At 40.2% G+C, this 23,244-nt stretch overlaps 1 protein-coding gene and 1 long non-coding RNA gene across 4 annotated transcripts in view; one reads left to right on the forward strand and one right to left on the reverse strand.

Annotated features, from left to right (window-relative positions):
- The window catches only part of CIRSR (corepressor of RBPJ and splicing regulator), a 42,052-nt gene extending 25,459 nt beyond the window's left edge, over positions 1–16,593 (forward strand). For both annotated transcript variants that reach the window (XM_003921851.4, XM_074399452.1), the window contains 3 exons: positions 13,091–13,197; positions 14,056–14,141; positions 15,601–16,593. In XM_003921851.4, coding sequence (XP_003921900.2) covers positions 13,091–13,197; positions 14,056–14,141; positions 15,601–16,237 — 830 coding nt within the window. In that variant the 3' untranslated portion in view covers positions 16,238–16,593. The remainder of the gene's footprint in view (positions 1–13,090; positions 13,198–14,055; positions 14,142–15,600) is intronic.
- LOC141584586 (uncharacterized) lies at positions 11,386–21,364 on the reverse strand. 2 transcript variants are annotated; one of them, XR_012517715.1, is made up of 4 exons: positions 20,558–21,364; positions 20,309–20,452; positions 18,470–18,526; positions 11,386–12,160 (listed from the first exon to the last, which is right to left on the reverse strand). It is a non-coding gene; the product is annotated as an uncharacterized LOC141584586 (long non-coding RNA). The 2 variants fall into 2 exon arrangements; XR_012517714.1 differs by having other exon boundaries at positions 20,309–21,364.
- Positions 21,365–23,244: the final 1,880 nt, after the last annotated feature.

Raw genomic sequence — 23,244 nt, forward strand, 5'->3', positions numbered from 1 at the left:
AAAGGAAAATGTGGGAAAGTTTGGAATTTCCTAAAGACTTGTTGAATGGCTTTGACAAAAATACTGATAGTGATATGAACAGTAAGGTCTAGGCTGAGGTGGTCTCAGATGGAGATGAAGAACTTGGGAACTGGAGCAAAGGTGATTCTTATGTTTTAGCAAAGAGACTGGCAGCATTTTGCTCCTGCCCTAGAGATTTGTGGAACTTTGAACTTGAGAGAGATCATTTAGGATATCTGGTAGAAGAAATTCCTAAGCAGCAAAGCATTCAAGAGGTGTCTTGGGTGCTATTAAAAGTATTCAGTTCTATAAAGGAAGCAGAGCATAAAAGTTCAGAAAATTTGTAGCCTGACAATGCAATTGAAAAGAAAATCTCATTTTCTGAGGAGAAATTCAAGTCAGCTGCAGAAATTTGCATTAGTAACAAGGAGATGAATGTTAATCCCCAAGGTAATGGGGTAAATGTCTCCAGGGCATGTCGGAGGTCTTCACAGCAGCCCCTCCCATTACAGGCCCAGAGGCCAAGGAGGAAAAAGTGGTTTTGTGGGCCAGGCCCAGGGTCCCGTGCTGTGTGCAGTCTGGGGACTCAGTGCCCTGTGTCCTAGCCGCTCCAGCTGTGGCTGAAAGGGGCCAACATAGAGCTTGGGCTGTGGCTTCAGACAGTGCAAGCCTCAAGTCTTGGCAGCTTCCACATGGTGTTGAGCCTTTGAGTGCACAAAAGTCAAGAACTGAGGCTTGGGAACCTCTGCCTAGATTTCAGAAGATGTATGGAAACGCCTGGATGTCCAGGCAGAAGTTTGCTGCAGGGGCAGGGTCCTCATGGAGAACCTCTGTTAGGGTAGTGTGGAAGGGAAATGTGGGGTCAGAGCCCTCACACACAGTCCCTGCTGGGATACTGCCTAGTAAAGCTGTGAGAAGAGGGCCACCATCCTCCAGACCCCAGAATGGTAGATCCTCTGGCAGCTTGCACAGTGCATCTAGAAAAGCTGCAGCCACTCAGTGCTAGCCTATGAAAGCAGCCAGGAGGGAGGCTATACTCTGCAAAGCCACAGGGGTGGAGCTGCCCAAGACCATGGGAACACACCTCTTGCATCAGCATGACCTGGAGGTGAGAGATGGAGTCACAGGAGATCATTTTGGAACTTTAAGATTTGACTGCCTTATTGGATTTTGGACTTGCATGGAATCTGTAGCCCCTTTGTTTTGGCCAATTTCTCTCATTTCAAATGGCTGAATTTACCCAATAACTGTAATCCCACTGAATCTAGGAAATAATTAACCTGCTTTTGATTTTATAGACTCATAGGCAGAAGGGACTTGCTTTATCTTGGGTGAAACTTTGGATTGTGAACTTTTGAGTTAATCCTTGAAATGAGTTAAGACTTTGGGGGACTGTTGGAAAGGCATGATTGGTTTTGAAATGTGAGGCTGTGAGATTGGAGAGGGGCCAGGGGTGGAATGATATGATTTAGTTGCATCCCCACCCAAATATCACCTTGAATCCCCATGTGTGTGGGAGGGATGCAGTGGGAGGTAATTGAATAATGGAGGCAAGTCTTTTCCATGCTGATCTTGTGAGAGTGAATAAGTCTCACAAGATCTGATGGTTTTAAAAAGAGGAGTTTCTCTGTACAAGCTCTCTTTTTGTCTGCTGCTCCATGTAAGATGGGACTTGCTCCTCCTCGCCTTCTACCATGATTGTGAGGCTTCCCCAGCCACGTGGAACTTACATAAATCCAATTAAATTGCCCAGTCTAGGGTATGTCTTTATCAGCAGCGTGAAAACAGACTAATATGGCATCCCTTGTAATTTTTTTTGTTAGAAGCTAGACCTGGTGTATCAAGTGAAAGGAACTGAGGTAAACAGACGTTAAAGGTGAGGTTTTATGTTTATCTGGCTGACCGTGTCTACTATTTGCTGTCACTGTAGATGTCAGAGGCTAAAGTTTCCTCTAGTGTCCTTGTTTTTGTCTGCCCTTATCTTGAGGTTCCTTAAAAGACTCTTCTTTCATTATTAAGGGTCTGAGCCTTGAAGATCTTTCATTTGTAATCCTCTGATATTACACAGGAATGCTCCTGATGTGGTAAGATGTGGGGGAAAGGGAAGCATTCTCTAGGATTGAGTTTTAGTATTTCAGTGATCCTGTGCCTGTGGGCTGTTACCTTCACATGTGCTTCTCAGCTTTATTTTCCCATGTAGGCTAGGCTATGCTGACATCGTTTCCCTTGAGAGTAAGCATTTGTTAAGGACAACAGAATGCTCTGGGCATACTTGAAAATGGTTACTTTTCACTGTCCACTGATGGAAGGGAAGCACATGGAGATTGTTCTTTGGTCTTCATGGTGAGAACCTGGTGGATATTCTGGGAAGTAAAACTCATGAAAGGGGATCTACCATGTTGGGCCTCCAGGAGTTTTTATCTGTCAAGCTAGTCCCTGATCAGTCTCCAGTAATTAGTCAAATTACTCTTAAGTATTCCTACCAATGGCTGGCTCCAGCAGTAGTTTCTGATTCCAGCAGGCTATAAATACTCTGTATTACTATCTCTCCAGTTTTCAAGGTAGCGGCTTCTGCTGTGACCTCAATTCTCTGATAGATTTAAGATTTTTTGAATTTTCTGTTTTTTCAGCTTTTATCTTGTTATGAGAATAAGAGGACTTTCAGGCTCTCTATATTGGACTGAACCCCAGAAGTTATAAAAGCAACAAAAAGTGAATAAACATTGATTCCAAATTTATTAATATTTATTTTATATTGTACTAATTGAGTTTTTGATTTTTCGTTTAAGTTATATATTTATAGTTACTTTGCCTTAATTTTTTTTTTTTTCTTTTTTTTTTTTTTGAGGCAAGGTCTCACTTCATCACCCAGGCTGGAGTGCAGTAGCACAGTCGCAGCTCACTGCAGCCTCAACTTCCCGGGCCCAAGCACTCCTCCCACCTCAACCTTCAGAGTAATTGGGACCACAGGCACATACCACAGTGCCTGGCTTATTTTAAAATTTTTTGTAGAGACAGGAACTCACTATGTTACAGAGGCTAGTCTCAAGCTCCTGGGTTCAAATGTTCCTCCGGCCTTGGCCTCCCAAAGTGCTGGAATTACAGGCATGAGCTACAATGCCCAGCCCTGCCATAATTTTTTTTAAGTTAGCTAATTTTTTCAAATATTTGGTACTGAGTAGATAGGATAATATGGTAAATTTCATGATTTGAACAAAAGTAAATTTCAAATTCAAAATAATGTCACTGGATACACTAGATCAAAATAATGTCACCAGATACACTAGGCATATACAAATTGCTTTTTTAAAAAAATATATTGCTTCCTGCAGAAGGTTTGCTCAATTGTGTAAAAAAACAAAAAACAAACAAAAAAATATATATATATTATTGCTTAAGTCTGAGTCCCAGACATACCACAAATGGCTAAAATACTGATAGGGACTTAATGTTTCAAATGTTTCTATCCAGTCTTGTTTACACTATAGCTTTAGTGTGTTCTAACTGAATGAAAATGAACAGTTTAAGGAAGTCTTATTTTACACTTGCTGCAAAGATTTGTTTGTGTATCAGTGTTCTTCTCCTTGCCTAATTTTTCCTAAGTCTTGATTTAATTTTTTTGGAGAATGCTGCACTAGGCCATGGTGCTGATAGAAATTTTCTGCAACATGCGCTCCCACATGCTGCTCCTCCATCTTTTCATAAACCTTTCATGTTGAAGGCATTTTTGTTGCTTGGGAACACATTTGTGAAATTTACCAAAATAATGATCCGATCATAATCTTTGCTAGAAAGACACCTAGAAGCATGCCAGAGGAACTTCCTGTAGAAAGAAAAGAAAGATGATAAACTCAGTTGCCCTTCTGGCAACCCCACCTGAGTCTGTTACAGAACAGTTCCTTAGGCAACTCCTTGAAGAGGTCAAGTCCTACCAGGATAGCTCCTGATAGCCCTACATCTAATGCAGACTTCTTTTTGATCCTCCAACGTAATTCTACTGCAGAAAAACATTGGTGTTACCAGAATTTCATTAAAGCTAACTCCTAAAATAGGCAAATATTGAATCTAGTAAATAAAGAAGTGACCTCAAAGAAGTGAAGTTAGGGAGTGTTTCCATCTTTTATAATACGTAGTTGATTATAGTTTATTGTACTTGATTATAGTTGATTATAAGTCTCTCCTTTATAACATGTAGGTGATTTGATATTTAAATTTTTTTTTTTCTTTTATGGAAGAGGAAGCTAGTTAGTTGAAAAGAAATACTGGCCTGTTAACAAGAGATTTCAGTAAAACCTGTCCAGTCATAGTGCTTCAAAGGTCAAAATGATGCTCCTTATTAGTACTTTACATTTTGGCTATTTTAAGTATTACCAATGGTTAAGTCATTTCAAATTATTTATATACATTATTATAATTTTGTAATTAAATTTGTTGTTAGAGTGGCTGTTCCTTGAAACTTAGTTGACTTGAACAAATTAATTGCAGTCTTGTTCTGTCAGTAAATGATCCTGCTTGGTGTTAAAGGCAGGTACTGGTGGAGGCTCCACCTCCTATAATCTCAAAGGGGTTTTATGATTCTCCAATCACAGTAACAGCTTTTTTTTTTTTTTTTTTTTTTTTTGAGACGGAGTTTCGCTCTTGTTACCCAGGCTGGAGTACAATGGCGCGATCTCGGCTCACCGCAACCTCCGCCTCCTGGGCTCAGGCAATTCTCCTGCCTCAGCCTCCTGAGTAGCTGGGATTACAGGCACGTGCCACCATGCCCAGCTAATTTTTTGTATCTTTAGTAGAGACGGGGTTTCACCATGTTGACCGGGATGGTCTCGATCTCTCGACCTCGTGATCCACCCGCCTCAGCCTCCCAAAGTGCTGGGATTACAGGCTTGAGCCACCGCGCCCGGCTGTAACAGCTCTTTTTTACACGACTCTTTCTGTTACCATCATTTCGTCTACTCAAGGTCTATCAGCTTCAAGTAAAGGAAATTAGCTTGTGATTACCTGGGAAAAGGAGAATGAATGTAATTTAGTCCACCTAGTAAATATTAATTCTTCTACCCAAATCATACTTAATGAATTTAACACAAACTTTCATGTTCCACTAACTGGTTTAATGAGTGAATGGAAGGGCTTTGCTAACTACTCGAAACATTACTATTTACAATCTCTTCTGAATGTATAATAAAAATGTACAGTTTGTCTTTCCTTTGAAATAATTTTCCCCAAAATATAAACTTGAAGGCAAAATCAAGTTCTCTCAAGTACTAAGGAGATAAAATGATAGACTCTCAATATTATAATTTTTAAAACCAATTTCTATGTTACATGCTTGGGGTATATATAAGTTTGAATTCCCTATGCAGAGGTCTTCTCATAGAGAGATAATGTATAGATATAATGAGTGTCTGCAGTACCATAGTCACTCAGTAATCACTGTTGATGGATTTAAAATGTTGTGTAATTTTTAAAAAGTAAAATGCACTGGTCTTAAACGTAGAGTTTGAATTTGGCAAATGTATACACCCAGGTAACCAACATCCCTGACAAGATCTAGAGCAGGCGTCCCCAAACTTTTTTTTTTTTTTTTTTGAGATGGAGTTTCGCTCTTGTTACCCAGGCTGGAGTGCAATGGCGCGATCTCGGCTCACCGCAACCTCCGCCTCCTGGGTTCAAGCAATTCTCCTGCCTCAGCCTCCTGAATAGCTGGGATTACAGGCACGTGCCACCATGCCCAGCTAATTTTTTCTATTTTTAGTAGAGATGGGGTTTCACCATATTCACCAGGAAGGTCTCGATCTCTTGACCTCGTGATCCACCCGCCTCGGCCTCCCAAAGTGCTGGGATTACAGGCTTGAGCCACCGCGCCCGGCCCGTCCCCAAACTTTTTACACAGGGGGCCAGTTCACTGTCCCTCACACCGTTGGAGGGCCGCCACATACTGTGCTCCTCTCACTGACCACCAATGAAAGAGGTGCCCCTTCCTGAAGGGGGGCGGGGGGCCGGATAAATGGCCTCAGGGGGCCGCATGCAGCCCGCAGGCCGTAGTTAGGGGACGCCTAATATAGAGCTTTGCCATCACCCTAGAAAATGCCCTTCTGTCCTTTTCCAGGCTGCCTTCTCCTCCCACAACCATTTTTCTAATTTCTAATCCAGTGTATTCATTGTATCTGTTCTTGAGTTTCATATAAGTGAAATCACACAGTAGGTACTCTTTTGTATCTCATTTCTTTGATTCAACAAGTTTTTGGGGCTCATGGATGCATAACTTTTCAAGAACGTTCATATTCCCATAACTCATTTAAAACATAATGCTAACTTCTGGGCCAGGCACAGTGGCTCACGCCTGTAATCCTAGCACTTTGGGAGGCCAAGGCAGGTGGATCACCTGTGGTCAGGAGTTTGAGATCAGCCTGGTTAACATGGTGAAATCCCATCTCCACTAAAAATATAAAGATGAGCTGGGCATGGTGGCACGCACCTGTAATCTCAGCTCCTTGGGAGGCTGACGTGAGAGGATTGCTTGAACCTGGGAGGCAGAGGTTGCAGTGAGCCAAGGTTGTTCCACTGCAGTCCAGCCTGGGCAACAGACGGAGACTCTGTCTCAAATAATAATAATAATAATAATGATAATAATAATGCTAACTTCTAATACTTCACATTCATCACAACACAAATGATTTTTTGTAGACTTCTAGGGCTATGAATTATTATTGCCAGATGTATCATCACTAAAATATTTGCATGTAAATTAAGTTGGAAATAAAAGTAGTGACATTTAAGTCCTGTATCTTTATATTCATTCTGGGCTGGCACAGTGGCTCATGCCTATAATACCAGCACTTTGGGAGGCCAAGGTGAGCAGATCTTATGAGGTCAGGCGTTCGAGACCAGCCTTACCAACATGATGAAACCCCATCTCTACTAAAATACAAAAATTAGCTGGGTGTGGTAGCCGGCGCCTGTAATTCCAGCTACTTGGGAGGCTGAGGCAGGAGAATTGCTTGAACCTAGGAGGTGAAAGTTGGTAGTGAGCCGAGATGGCACCATTGCACTCCAGCCTGGGCGAGAGAGACTCCCTCTCAAAAAAAAAGATAAATAAAACTAAATAAAAATAAAATATATTCATCCTGTAGGCAAGGTTTCTAATAAACAGTGGTTTTTTTTCTTACTAGCATACAATAAGGACAGTTTCATATTTCTTTGCCTTTGTGTATTTTTCAGACACATAGACTAAAATGTTTAATTTTTCCTTTACATTGTGTTTCAATAGACATCAATTAGCTGTCTTCAGTATGAACTTGGGATAAGGGCAATAAGAAACCCTATTGTTTCCAGCCTCCACTAAGATTAACTGGCAGTGTGTCAGGAAAATTCCCAGTATGGAGCAGTTTTATTACAATTCAGTACAATTGGTTCTTGCATAACCTTTAGAAAATCATACATAAAACATTCTCATCTGTATAAATAAAAATCACCCACACACTTTATTAATAGCTTTGTTCACTTTTTTCCTGGGTGTTATGCTGCATGTTCCTACTGAGCCCCTTTTTTTAGTCTTTTTAAAAGATAACTTTCTTTAAGCTTTCTTAAAAGCAGAAAGGTATGGTAATATTAGGAATCAAATATAAGTATAATTCTTGATAAGTCCCATTAGATACAGATCTTCCTCCTGATCACGTAGCATCTAACTGTCCTTTTGACTTTTAGTGAAAGGGACTGGCTTATTCGCTAGATATAGTCAGTTTAACTTCAGGAAAGAAAAAGGGACAGAAGATTATACTTTCATGGAAATAATCATATTTCACTTGTGATGTTTGGGATTTATTTTAAAACAACTTTTACAGTTATACTACAGTTAGTATAACTGCAATAAATACATGGGAAAGTGGTTACAAGAACATACAGTTTTGGCCTCCTTTTTCTTTAGCTAGAAACATGTTTTCATTAGCCAGAAATGTATTTTCAGCTGTCATTTTCCTGAATCCAAACTTTAGAAAATCGCCATACATTCCCCCCAAAGTATGTGGTATAAAATACGAAAATCATTTAATAATAAGCCTCTAGACTTAACTACCAATTTATAGGAAATATAAGAGCTAGAAGAACAGGTTAAATGGCATCACCATCCAGAATGTGGGACATCTACCCAGTTTAACAAAGGAATAATAATAGGGAGGGGAAGATAGGTAAATGTTTTAGATTAAAAGAGATCTATAAACCAAATGCAATATGTGGACCTTGTTTATATTCTAATCTGAACAAACCAACTGTAAAAAGATACTTTTGAGACAGTTGGAGCAATCTGATTGTTGACTATTTGATGACATTTTAAAATTATCAATGTTGATAGGCATATTAAAGATGTTTGTGAGGTTTTAAGAATTAGTTTTTATTTGTTAGTGATTTATAATAAAATAATAGCTGAGATTTTATTTAAAATACTCTATGAAGAAAGAAATAAATTTGGAAGTAATAGATAAGACAAGAATGGTAAAATATTGTTAATTGTTAAAGTTGTATGATGTAGGTTTGCAGTTTTCCATAGTATAAAGTTAAATCTCTCTCTCTCTCTCTCTCACACACACACACACACACACACACACACACAGAGAGAGAGAGAGAGAGAGAGAGAGAGAGAGAGAGAGAGAGAGAAGGGGAAAAAATAGATCATCATTGTAATTGTAATAGGAAGCAAAACCATATTCACTTTAGGGTAGCAATTTAGTTTCAGCCAACAGTGGCATGCTGTAAGTTAAGTACATACTGTGTTAAATTTGGGAGACGGAGAGAAAGGCTTTTATTTCTTTCCTTTTCCTTTTCTTTTTTTCTTTGCTTTCTTTCCTTTCTTTCTGTGTCTCACTCTGTTGCTCGGCATTTCTTTCTTTCTTTTACAGGGTCTCACTCTGTTGCTCAGGCTGGAGTACAGTGGTGAGATCACAGCTCACTATACCCTCAACCTCCTGTGTTGAAGTGATCCTCCCACCTCAGCCTCCCTAGTAGCTGGGACTACAGGCATGTGTGCCACCACAGCCAGCTGATTTTCATATTTTGTAGAGAGAGGGTTTCACCATGTTGCCCAAAATGGTCTTGAACTCCTGGACTCCTGCAATCCACCCGCCTCTGGCTCCCAAAGTGCTGGGACTACAGGCATGGGCCACTGCACCTGGCCAGGAAAGGCATTTCTGATTCAGCCTTACCTAACCTACAACTCACTGCCTCCTTTTCTCCTGCTTAATACCATAAAATTGTAGGTGATAATGCATTATTTGAAAAGAATGATGAACTTGGAATGGAGCAGAAGGACCTAGTGTTTGCAGTGAAACACACGTGTCTGCCTTCAGCTTTAGTCTCCCTCCTATGCCATTTGTGGCATTCGCCTGGGACAGCCATACTAGTTGTATGGCATTTCCTCATAGCCAGAACTTTTGAGTTTATATATTATTCTTTGATAAAATGCCTATTTTACAACAGGACATTCTTTTTTTTACTTTTCATTGTTCTATAAAAGTGAATACTCTTAGTGAATACATTAATCCCTTTACACACATAATTCTATATGCCATAATTTACCTTCCGAGAATATTTTCTTTTCTGAGACTCTGATTTCATGATATTTTTCCCGTAGAGAATAGCCTGGATCCAATCAGAACATGGAACTATACACAGTTGGTATTTTGACACTTGTCCATCTCTTAGCAAAGAAAAGTTTGCAAAATAAGTGAATGTTGAAAGCAGTTTCTTCAGTGGACCTGCTTTTCTAAGTTGGAACATTGGTTTTCATGCTGTGAAGGCTTGGCTGAGATGATCTAGAAAGGAACCCTCACAAATCTGCATTTTAGAACAAATGCCCTCTTTCTGAATTCTCTAGTATTATTCTACCATAGCAAATTTAAGAATAAGCTAAACAATTTCTAAGATCCAACTTCAGCTATAATTGAAATTATTAAGGCACCCTACATAAAAGTAGTTATTTTTCATTTGAACATACTTGTATAATCTATTTTATCAGCATATCTAATAATCTGTTATATCAACTAAATTTTGAATTCTCAAAAGAGCTGGAGTCATTTCTGTCAATGTAACTCTACATGGCCTCTGTCATAATAATGTGAAAGTATAAAGATACTTGCTAAATATATCTTAGTTAAACCTGACTTGTCTCATCTCCTAAACCTAGGACTTTAAACCCAGAACTTTGGTTGATAGGAGAAGGTTTAAGTACAAAAAGATATGTGAATAAGACGATTGTGAAAAGTATGACTACTAAGAGCGTTTTTTTAAATTATGAAAAGTACCGTAATATAGTCATAAAAGTTGGATAGTGGCCAGGCACAGTGGCTCACACCTGTAATCCCAGCACTTTGGAGGACCAAGGCAGGTGGATTGCTTGAGCTCAGGAGTTCAAGACCAGCCTAGGCAACATGGCAAAACCCCATCTCTACCATGTTTTTAATATATAAAAATATATATACTAAATATATATATACATTTATAGAAAATACATGTATTAATATATATTAAAATGTATAATTTCTTAATAAGAAAGTTTAATAGCTATTGGTAAAAATAATAGTTGTTCGTCTTTGTTAAGTACTATTTGTCAAGCACTTCACTAAGCACCGTATTTACAGTCATACAGTGTGGAAGTATGCTAAATTTACACACGACACAGAGTTCAGTGGGGGTGTTTGAAAAATACAAATGCTAGAAGAGTAATGTTTAATAGTCTGTATAATCTCTGACACTGGAGAAATAGATCATTTTCTTGAAGTAGTTGGAAGTATTGTAAAGAAGTCATGTTTTCTGTATCTTATTAAAATTACCCATCTTGTGATGAAAACTCATGAAATTAGTATAACTTCTCATCATGATGGCCAAGCTCTGTGACCTTTTATTGGAGTGGTTTTTATTCTAATTCTTAACAAGTTTGCTATCTGAATTCATTTGACATATTATAAAATTGTTGACAAGAAAATGTAGTTTTGACACTTCAGAAGAGATATTTTCTATTTTATAAAATTAAGTTCCTACATGTGAAATTTGAGAAGCCACCAAAGTGAATGTTCTATTACTCGTTTGAAGCTCTTAATTGTATGAACACTTTTATGGCATTTAGAGGCAACCAGTATTAATATTTCAAATTCAGTTTTATTTAAGACTATATTATCAATAGTAGCAACCAAACTGAATAAGGGGCCATTAAAGTAATATATAGGAATTAAAAATTTTGTATAGAAGAAAAATTAAAAACCCTCTTGGTTTAAAATAAAATATTAATATAATAAGAGGTGCCACTTTATGGTATTTTTTTGTTTTTGTTTTTGTTTTTGTTTTTGTTTTTGAGACGGAGTTTCGCTCTTGTTACCTGGGCTGGAGTGCAATGGCACGATCTCGGCTCACCGCAACCTCCGCCTCCTGGGTTCAGGCAATTCTCCCGTCTCAGCCTCCTGAGTAGCTGGGATTACAGGCACGCGCCACCATGCCCAGCTAATTTTTTGTATTTTTAGTAGAGACGGGGTTTCACCTTGTTGACCAGGATGGTCTCGATCTCTTGACCTTGTGATCCACCCGCCTCGGCCTCCCAAAGTGCTGGGATTACAGGCTTGAGCCACCGCGCCCGGCCCGTGTTTTTGTTTTTAACTAAGGTTTTTTCCCTAAAATTATTACATCATTAATAACTTCCCCCATACTCCAATAATACACAATTTTTTCCCATCATCTCCCTAATACCTAGAGCAAGCTTCCAGCTGTTCTTGGTAATATGAATAGAATGGTAAAGCCCAGGAAATCCAGTAAAAGATATCATCTTATAACAGTTTTTCTCACCAAATTTTTAACCAAAGCTCCTTTGGACAGGTAAACAAATTTGACTACCTTTTGCTTTCCCTGATAACATGCAGGTGAACATGCAAATGAGTGGTAAAAGACCAGTGAAGCAGTAAAGAGAAGTAGACAAAGTATTTAATCAACAAACTAGAGAATTCATTTCTGAGTATTTTTCTATCCCCCTACCCTCCCTTATGAACTTCTTGTTGGCAGTAACTGTCTCTTTCCTCCTTAAATGGCAGATGCATCAGCTGGAGTAGTTCATTTAAGCCAGTATAGGTGATTTAGGCTGGCAACTTTAAATAGCTGCCATGAAATGTTGTCATTAGTTTGCTACCTGCAGGGAAAACAAAATGAAACAGGAATATACAAAAGGAGCTAAGAGTCTCTCCTACTTTACATAAACCTTATGTTTGAGGGTAGGGAGCAAACCTTTTAAAAAAGTATTTATTTAGACACAGGGTTTTGCCATGTTGGCCAAGCTGGTCTTGAACCCCTGGGCTCAGGTGATCCTCTCACTTTGGCCTCCCAAAATGCTGGCATTACAGCCACGACTCCCAGCTGAAAAATTTTAAAAGGTATTGTTAGTCCCTATTTTGGGACCAAAAAGCTCACTTTTTAGTCTGAGATTTTGCAAAAATAGTAGGGTCTTGTAAAAAAATACAAAACGTGCACACCAGTAGCCAGCCTAAAACTGCTTGTTACCAACCCAAGCCAGTAATTAGAAATTCCAAAGTCTGGGAATAAAAGCAAGATTAATTAAAGTACTTGATGGTTACCCATGGTGTATGTGTGTGTTTAGCAACCACATGGCAATGTATTCAGCATTGTTATTTGACAAATAAGGATGAGAAATTTTGGATGGAAATGAGGATAATAAATTTCTCATGTACCTGTAAAAATGTATCTTTTAAATGAACTCTGAGAGAATACTGAAAGTTTAATTGTAGTTTTTTAAATAATATTTTGCTTTGATTTTGTACTAAAAACTGCCAAGCAGATAACATATAAATGTATCTTTTTCAGTATGACAAAGTTACATAAGAAGACTCCCCTTGCACGTAAAGAAAAATGCAATTATTTTCTATTCTGAATCTCCAGACTGCTGTTTTAGAAAATCATATCTGATTATTTGCTCAGCAGAAGATTATTGAGTTGATTTAGCTGTGATTTTACTTAACAAAGCTTCAACTGCATTCCTACTGTGGAGTCCGAAAAAGGTAGAGAGTTATAAATGATACATTCAAACTGTGATTTTTGTGAACAGGGCCATCGATGCACCCCTCGGAGCTAATAGCGGAGATGAGAAACAGTGGGTTTGCACTAAAACGAAATGTACTGGGGAGAAACTTGACCGCAAATGATCCATCACAGGTAATGATCTTTTTATCAGTAAGCTGAAAATGTCTATAAATCTAAATGTGATTGCTTGTGAATTGCTACTTAATGTTTTCCAATATGCATATATCCATAGGAAAGTAAGATAGAGCAAAGAAAATGCCCAAAATGTATTTTGATTTTGCTTTTTTTAACCTAAATGAGAAATTGTTTATAAACCTATATTTTAATAAATGAAACTATTCCTCTGAGTTTATGTGGATAAAGTATCTAACTGAACTGCTGATGAGGTTGCTGGGTTTTCCTTCCTGCTAACTTACCCCTGATGTGACATTAAATAGAACCAGTGGTTAGAAGTATGTAAAAACAAACCCCTAAAAATTGTAGAAAATATTTTAAACTTAGTTTATTAAACTGTACATAGATCCAGACAATGATTCAGTTTGAAGGGCTGCATTATATAGTTGATAATGTATCGTTGAAATTATAGAGGCTAAAATTGTGGATATTTTGACCTTTCTATAAAACTCGGTTTTCTTTTTTATATTTCATTAAATTAAAAATAAAGTATTTATACTGGCAAGTGTTAAAATTCAAGAGATAGAAAATGGAAGTCATGCTGTAAACATTTTATCTGTGTTTGTCTATCATCCTTTTCCTGGAAAAGTTTCCTAATGTTGGCAAAGCAGTCATGTTAACCTCTTAGTGCCTTATGATCCACTTTGGCAAGTAGACTACAAAAAGTTTCTAATTCCCTCCCATTTTCCAATCTGAAACATCATATTCATCTACAGTGTGTCCCTGTTACAAATCTTGTTTATAAATCTTTTCTTTCCTATCTGATAACGACCTTCCATGAAATCTAGCAATTTAATGATGTCTTTGTTGACTCAGGAGTATGTTGCAAGTGAGGGTGAAGAAGATCCAGAAGTTGAATTTTTAAAGTCACTAACAACCAAACAAAAACAGAAACTTCTCAGGTAATTTAAAAGTATATATTTAATAGATTTATTTTTTCCTTATGTTTTATCTCAGTATCATATTCAACTCTGATCTTAAGAGCTCCTGAAGGTACGTAATCCATGCATCACATTTATTGATTTATTCTTCACTCATAGCTAATACAATTTTGTCTTTCTTTTCAGTAACATGGAAATGAGTGTAAGATTGTATACTCAGAGTATACCACAAAAACTATTGCACTTTTCAGAATGTTTAATTTGTAGCTGTTACTTTTCAAAAGAGATGTGTATGTATCTTCGCAAACAATTTGTTCTTAGAAAACGTTTTTGGCCTTTTTTAAATGTTCTGTAAAATTTTATGAGAAATGCAGAAAGAATGCTTAAATTTAGGGTAAACGTGAATTTTGTTCAACAGACTACCTCCAAATTAAAAGAGTCCAAGAAATGTCTGCTGAGTCCAATAGAGGGAGCTCATGATGTTTTCAGTATGTAGTGTTTTGAGAATTGCTAGACAGAACCTAGAGATGTATTTTCAGAGTAACTGAAACATATCATATAAACAAGTTTAGAAATTCACAACATTTTAATAGAATTGTCCTATTTATAAAACAGAACAATTGTTAAAAACAGGTATTAACTATATTATTTTATAAAACCAATATTTCAAAAGTTTAATGTGTACTCAATTTCTGGACAATATTTTCTGGAATTTTGATAATGTAATGTTTAATATTTATATACTGTAAAATAGTACATAAAATTAATTTTTCATCTGATTATAGTTATATATTTGCTTTTATAGTAGGTCCAACTGAAAGGTGTGAAAGGTTACACACCTTTCACAGATTTCTTTAGATTAGAGGACCATTTAGAGTACTATATAATTTCAAGTTCTAACTCAGTAAGAATTTAACAAAATAGTAGTCATTACTATTGAAATATAGTCAGAAAATTGGCTAATGCATTTAATTTTTTAATTTAATGTATAAATGCCTTGAATAATTTTAAAGGAAGAAAATGAGTTTTCATTTAGTAAACAATGAGTTCATACATGGATACAGTTTTTTGGTTTTTTTTTGAGACAGCGTCTCATTTTGTCACTCAGGCTAGAATGCAGTGGCACAATCTCGGCTCACTGCAACCTCCACCTCCCCCGCCTCTCAGGTTCAAGCAATTCTCCTGCCTCAGCCTCCTGAGTACCTGGGATTACAGGCGTGTACCACCATGCCCAGCTAATTTTCATATTTTTAGTAGAGACAGGGTTTCTCCATGTTGGTCAGGCTAGTCTCGAACTCTTGACCTCGTGATCCACCCACCTCGGCCTCCCAAAGTGCTAGGATTACAGGTGTGAGCCACTGTGCCCGGCCATGGATACCATTTTTAATAACTTCTAAGAAAATATATTATTTGTTCGAAACTTACAGTTGATGAAATAACTATTTTTTACAGTCTGTTACTATTTATTTCCCAATTACAGGAAATTAGATCGACTGGAGAAGAAAAAAAAGAAAAAAGATAGAAAAAAGAAGAAAAAGCTTCAGAAGAGCAGAAGTAAACACAAAAAACATAAATCCTCTTCTTCTTCCTCTACTGAGACTTCAGAAAGCAGTAGTGAGAGTGAGAGTGACAATAAAGAAAAAAAAATAGAAAGGAAGAAAAGAAAGAAAAGCAGGTGTTCAGGGCAGAACAGCAGTGATTCTGAAGAGAAGTCTAAGAAGAGAAAACTTCATGAAGAACTTTCCAGCAGTCACCATAACAAGGAAAAGCCCAGGTTCTTAGAACACGGGAGTTCTAGGGAGAACAGCAAACGGAGCCATTCCGATTCTGACAAAAAGTCCAGAAGCCGTAATCATAGCCCAGAGAAGAGAGGCTCTGAAAGAAATGAGGGGAGTGGCAGAAGCCACGGCAGGGATGAAAGGAGCAGGAGAAGCCGGAGCAGAAGTCCTGGTAGTTATAAGCAAAAGGAGTTAAGAAAATGGCCACAGCGAAGTCCCGCAGAAGAGCAAAGTAGAAGAAATGACACCAGCAGCCATGGCATAGATGTATACAGAGGGGAAAAAATGTACAGAGAGCACCCAGGAGATAAGCATGCTAAAGTGACACAAAGAGAATGAAGCAGAAGTAGAAAGAGAATAAAGACTGTATGTGACAGTTACCTGGGAATAAAATATCTCCACATTTTTATTGAATACATTTAGCAAGGGCTAAATTATGTACTATTGTCTTTCTAATAAAAAAAAAAAACCTCAACTTTAATTTTTCGTCTCTGTAAACTGTCAATTCAAATACAAAACTACATGAGTACCATAAGAACAGATTTTGCAAATATTTGTAAGTAAGCTATTTTGGGACTGTAGAAATATTTTCTGTTGGTAACTTTCTTGTGCCATATACCAGATAAAAACCTCATAAAACTCTGTGACATTTTCTTTGTTCTGAAACATCATTAAAAGAATGACAGTACATTGAATGGGTATAATTTAATTTTTTTCAATTCACATTTGTTATTCTAGGATTTGAATTTGCTTGAAGCAAAGTATAAAATCATTCAAATTTACTGGTATGAATTAAACAATGGATTAATCTTTAAAACTTTTAAGCTCCCTTTTGGTGTTTTTTCTATAGAATATTTACATTTGGATATTAGTTTTCTTTGCTGGCATACAGATTACCTCAAACTTAAAACAGTCCAGCTGAGCCAGGCGCGGTGGCTCATGCCTGTAATCCCACCCTTTGGGAGGCCGAGGCAGGTGGATCACTTCAGGTCAGGAGTTCGAGACCAGCCTGGCTAATAGGATGAAACACCAACTCTACTAAAAATACAAAAAATTAGCTGGGTGTGGTGGCATCTGCCAGTAGTCTCAGCTACTTGGGAGGCTGAGGGAGGAGAATCACTTGAACCCAGGAGGCAGAGGCGGAAGCTGCAGTGAGCCAAGATCGCGCCACTGCACTCCAGTGTGAGTGACTGAGCAAGACTCCATATCAGAAAAAGAAAAGTCCCAACTGTATTAATAGTTCTAGAGGTCAGACGTTTGACATGGGGTGAGACCTTGACTGGGCTAAAGTCAAGGTGTTGTTAGTAGAATTGTGTTTCTTCTGGAAGCTTAAGGGGAAAGTATGTTTGCTTGCCTGTTCCAGCTTCTAGATGCTGCCTGCATTTCTTGGCATCTGGCCCCCTTGCTCCATTTTCAAAGCTAACAAGAGTCAAGTCCTTCTCATATCTAATCATTCTGACACTTGGACATTGGGCATCCTTCTTCCAATTTTAAGGACCCTTGTGATTACATCAGGCCCCCTGAATATCATACAATAATCTCCCTTTTTTTTTTTTTTTTTTTAAGACGGAGTTTCACCATGTTGGTTAGGCTGATCTTGAAGTCCTGACCTCAGGTGATCCACCCGCCTTGGCCTCCAAAGTGCTTGGATTACAGGTGTGAGCCACCACGCCTGGCCAATAATCTCCCAATTTTAAGATCAATGTTAATTCTAATTATCTGCAACTTTAATTCCCCTTTTCTGTGTAATGTAACATTCACAGGTTCCAGGGGTTAGGAAACGTACATCTATGAGGGACTGTTCTGCCTTCCACGAATGGCCTTTCTATTACTGACATACAACTATTAAAGATTTTACTTCATACCTGGTTGATCCTGCCAGTGAGGGGTGACGGGGGTGGGGAGGAGATGGATTTTACTTCAAATGAAACAATGCAAACGATTTTTATATATTTCACCAGTGTAGGTATATAAGGCATATTTAAGTTTAGCTGCAAGTTTTCCCTTGTGTTTCAAAGGATATGGTAAGGGAAAACTACAGAAAGAACTGGTGTAAAGTCACAAGGAACATGCAGCTCCAAAAAAACATACTTCACATCTTGGACACAAGTATTTTTGTTACCAGTGTCCTTTTTTTAAAAAAAATCTGCTACTTAATACAAAACAAAGATGGTTTTGATCACTGGCAGTCACAAGTTCATAAATTCTGTCAAATAACTCCTATTTGAAAGGAGTAAAACCACTCCACATGGTCTGATGTATGTCTTTGCCTTGTCTATGCACACACGAAAATCAAATGTCCTCTAATTTAATAGAAAGTGAAGGGGTAAGCAACCCTTGATTATTTAGACTTTTAACACGGAGAGGAGAGGAACTTGAATCCCTTCCACAGTATTGTTTACTAACTTACCGCGCACCTCAAAGATCCCTTCACTTAAAAAGCATGCATTTGAAATTGATAGACTGCTAATTTACACCTTGAGTTCATCAGTGTTGCAGTGATTATTTTCTACCTTATGCCTTTTTAGACTTTATAATTTTTTATAATGTCAAAACCTATGCAATACTTACTGCCTTAAAGGGTTTCCGAAGCAATAGTGTTCATGAAGAGAAATGCTGAAATGCATCCTGTAATTTAAAATGAATTAAATGTTATTTCTTATACTTCTTTCATTTGACCCACAAAACGTGGTGCACTTTTTTTTTTTTTTTAAACCACGGATGAGGTCTTGCTGAGGTCTTGCTACGTTGCTCAGGCTGGTCTTGAACTCCTGAGCTCAAACAATTCGCCTGCCTCAGCCTCCCAAATTGCTGGGATTATAGGCATGAGCCACCATGCTTGGCCAATTAGTCCACTGTTAACTTTATAAAGTGGTTGTGAGAATTTTTTTAGTCTCTGATTTAATTATCCTTATTGATAGGATTGAGAAACTATACAGTACTGCCAAAAGCCCCAATATTTGCCGGGCGCGGTGGCTCAAGCCTGTAATCCCAGCACTTTGGGAGGCCGAGGCAGGTGGATCACGAGGTCAAGAGATCGAGACCAGCCTGGTCAACAAGGTGAAACCCCGTCTCTACTAAAAATACAAAAAATCAGCTGGGCATGGTGGCGCGTGCCTGTAATCCCAGCTACTCAGGAGGCTGAGGCAGGAGAATTGCCTGAACCCAGGAGGCGGAGGTTGCGGTGAGCCGAGATCGCGCCATTGCACTCCAGCCTGGGTAACAAGAGCAAAAACTCCGTCTCGGGGGGTGGGGGGGAAGCCCCAATATTTTTACCCATCTAATTCTGGGGGAAAAAAAAATCCACGTAGTTATGGAAGATGTTGATTTTCTGTTTGGTGTTCAGCCTTGGTTACCCAAGGCTGCTCAACAGCCCTAATGAACTAGCATTCTAACTTTGTAAACTTAAAAACAGAAGAGAGGCATTTTTCACAGAAAATCATACCATGATAACAAACAGTTTTAAAAAGGCTCATCAGCTAATGTGTTCCACCTACCCTAATGATGGAGAAAACAATAGGAAGTTATTTTTTAAATAAAAATATTAGGCAATTCTACTTTTGCTTTTGAAACGTAAGCTAAAAACCAAGGAGATGAACCTTCTAAGATGAACCTCATAATAAAAAGGACGTCTAGTATGTGTAGAGATTCCTCTAAGTACCTAAAGCTCAAGAAGAATCCTCCAGATTTAATGAATCTATTACTTAAGAACCCAAACAGAAGTCCTCACCGGGGACATTTTTTAGAAAACCAGTCTGGTGAAATTTGTCATTCTTACACTTCATAGAGAAGTTACTTTAAAGAAATCTTGGGCCGGGCGCGGTGGCTCAAGCCTGTAATCCCAGCACTTTGGGAGGCCGAGGCGGGTGGATCACAAGGTCAGGAGATCGAGACCATCTTGGTCAACAAGGTGAAACTCCGTCTCTACTAAAAATACAAAAAATTAGCTGGGCATGGTGGCACGTGCCTGTAATCCCAGCTACTCAGGAGGCTGAGGCAGGAGAATTGCCTGAACCCAGGAGGCGGAGGTTGCGGTGAGCCGAGATCGCGCCATTGCACTCCAGCCTGGGTAACAAGAGCGAAACTCCGTCTCAAAACAAAACAAAACAAAAAAGAAAGAAAGAAAGAAATCTTGGTACACCTACACATTTCTTACTGATCCATGAACCTGGAACTGCACGAGGCATTTTGCCGGCATTTCTCCCCCTGGAAGTCTCCTAACATTTAACATAACACTAGCAAATTAATTCCTGTAGGAGGTGCTGTCGATTTATAAATAACCAGGAAAGATCAAGTTGCTGGGTTAGAACTTGTTTATCTGAACGTCTCCGTAGTAAATTAGTCCTAATTCATTTTAATAAAGGCCAAAATGGGCAGAGGTTTCTGCAGCATAGTGGCAGGTCTACTTACCTTGCACTGTAAAATGGAGATCTTGTTTTGAACCAGAGGGCTGTAGCCTTAAGAAAGCTTTTCATCTGAAAGGCTTGGAGAGACCTTTCTTGCTGATCTTCCATGAGACTGCTTGCTGATAGTGAATCAAATCATTCCACGCTACTGGAAGCAGGCGTTTCCCAGTTTTAATCACTGAACATTTCGTATGCTTTGGCATTTGAAGCTCAAAGAGTTCAAAATCCACCTGAGCCATTTCGCTCTTCTTACCTAATGACGACTGGGCCAAGACGCAGGTGGAGGCAGCTCCGGAGGACCGCAGCTCCACACCCCGGACTAAGACCGGGAAGAAAGCAGCGTTTTTAAGGCCTGAAGCAGCTGAAAGATATTTTTAAAATAGTCAGCAGCTGAAGAATATTTAAAAATCTTATTTAGGTTTTCTTAAAAAGAAAACCTCTACTATACTTACCATTTCTTGAAAAGAGATAAAAACATGCAATACCTGCAGGCCTTGGGTCATTCTCTGATCAAAAAGGAGAAAGGCCTTTAAAAAGTTGTGAGAACAAGTTAGACCGGGGAAAGTCTAAGGCTTGGGAAAGCGGGGGCCGCTGAGAGCTCTCCTACCTGATTGAGGCTCTTAAAACCCGGTTCCTGCTGACGGGAAAAGAAGAGGTAACTCCTCAGCACTTTCCCCCTTTCTCCTCCCTTCATGCCACACTTCACATCACCCCCAAAATGCCCAGAATGTGACAGTAATGATGAAGATGTGCGGGATGAACGCGGAGAGCTGCCTGCAATGGAAAGAAACGCACCCTCCGGCTCGACCTGCCCCGGAGCCGCGTTTCCCCAGCCCCTCTGGCTTGAAGGGCTTCGCGAGGGCGTGGACAGAAGTGGAGGTCCGAGGGCTCCGGGGCTCAGAGCGGGGCTTCCTTCCTCTTACAGCAGGAGGACGTCGCCCTGAACCTAAAGGAAGCCGGAAGGGGGTGGAGGAGGGTGACGGGATGAATTCTGGCTGGAGTCGCCCCCTTCCCGTCCGAGGCGACGCCCCCACTACGTGCTCCGGTGCTTTCCTTCTGGATGCGCGTCTGGCAACCTTGCGAACACACCTCAAACCCAAATGGGGAGGCCGAGGATGAGAGGGCGCACACCCTGCCTGGCAGAGGCGCCTCCCGCGCCAGGAGGCCGCCTGACACCCGACCCACCAGGTGCGGCGGGGAAGGGTAGGGGCCGGCCCTCTGCGCGGCTCCCTCGGCCCCCATTGGCCCCAGCCGCCGCCGTGAAGCAATTCCCAGGCCTTTCCGCCCGGGGCTCGCCCACCGAGGGCCTCGCCAGTCCCCGCCTAAGCTTGCCGGGCCTCTGGCGCGGTTCCCCCGCGCGGGTCGGAAGGCGGATTCGCCTCCAGCAGTTAGCAATGAGAGCGAATTGTTCTAGTAGCTCCGGCTCCACAGGTGAAGAGGGCGCTTTATGAAGCTCCTGGGACAAACAGGAAGATAACAACTTTCGTCAGCAATCCCCAAGCAGAGTACGGACCTCGAGAGACACCCTCTCACTTTGCATTTCCTTTATAAATAAACAAATCACCCAGAAATGCTTATTTGGCTGCAAAACAATGCAAAATCCCGAATATGGATTTCTAAAGGAAGACAGTGTAGGGTTCTTGGAAAATCTAGAACTTTTAGGGACTGTGGTTTTCTGGGTCCTCGACAGCGGACCCTGGAGAGACGTGTCCCCACGGACATTCTCAAACCTTTTCCTTAACTGGAGTTGCAAACACGCAGTCTATATTTATATCAACAATATATGGAGGAGGCATGTCTGTATGTATTTACCTCATACATATTTCTATACACTCCAGCGTCTGGGAAGGGTGGGGGGTAAATAACACTGAACGGTTAAAATTATGGAGAAGGGATAATAACTGATTACTAATTTGAAAGTAAACAAACAGGTGACTTTTTCAGATCAAATTCCTCCTTGTATCGTTACAATAAATATCTCTGAAGGAAGCTCTCTATTTATGTTGTCATTGATTAATTCTTCACTACCTCATTTGATTTCGATTTAGAACGATTTGATTCTAATTTAATTAGCATGTAATTTGGATGTACATAATTACTGTAATTATGACATTCAGGTAAGGCAGCTTTAGGCTGAAAGGCAATTTCAAATTTTCTAGCAACCTACTTTGTACTGGGAAATGGACAAGGACTTTGCGCCCTGCTATCCAAGTAGTAATTAGCACATCTTTGAAATAGGCAGTGCGGCGGGGTTTGTATTAAAACAGCAAATACAAACCCAGCCGAGTTACCCGCCGCAAGGGTGGCTGCGAGTCCCCAGAAACGCACTGCGTCTCCCCTGCGCGAGTTCAGGGATCCCGGCGTCCAGGCGCCTTGGCTGGGCTCTCCCTGCTGCGGGCTACGGCGCCTCCGCCGCCTCGGGCGCAGGGTTTGAAGGTGTCGCTTTTTAAATTAAAATACAATAAATACGCGCTGGGGGGTGGAGGACACAAAAAAGAAGGAAGTCACTCCAGGCAGTCTGAGGACGGGCTAGGGTGGGGGAGATAGCGGACTGCGAAGAGGAGGTAAAGGGGCGGCGCGGGGAGGGCAAAGCACTCAGAGGAGAGAAAATTGGCCAACAACCCCAACGGTTACCCGATCTCATATTTGGGTTTCAAAGGTAAAAGGAGAGGACAAAAGGGGTTGGTTTGCTCCGGGATGGCGTGCGCACCCTTCGGGGAGGCCTGGGGAGGAGGGTTTGGGGGCTTCTCGCCGCCCTCGGAGGCCCTGTTAGCCCGGCCTGGCTCGTGCCTGCCTGGCCGCCCCCGCACTCTCCTCGGGCTGGGGTGGCGGCCGGAGGACGAAGGCGAGGCAGAAGGCTACTCCGGCCTGCCTCGGGTTCCGGCTGCGAAAGCAACGGGTCCCTCGCCTTCCCAGATTGTCCACGGGTGGTGGCGGGGT

This window comes from Saimiri boliviensis, chromosome 5, assembly GCF_048565385.1.
Source record: "Saimiri boliviensis isolate mSaiBol1 chromosome 5, mSaiBol1.pri, whole genome shotgun sequence".
NCBI classification, from domain to species: Eukaryota; Metazoa; Chordata; class Mammalia; order Primates; family Cebidae; genus Saimiri; species Saimiri boliviensis.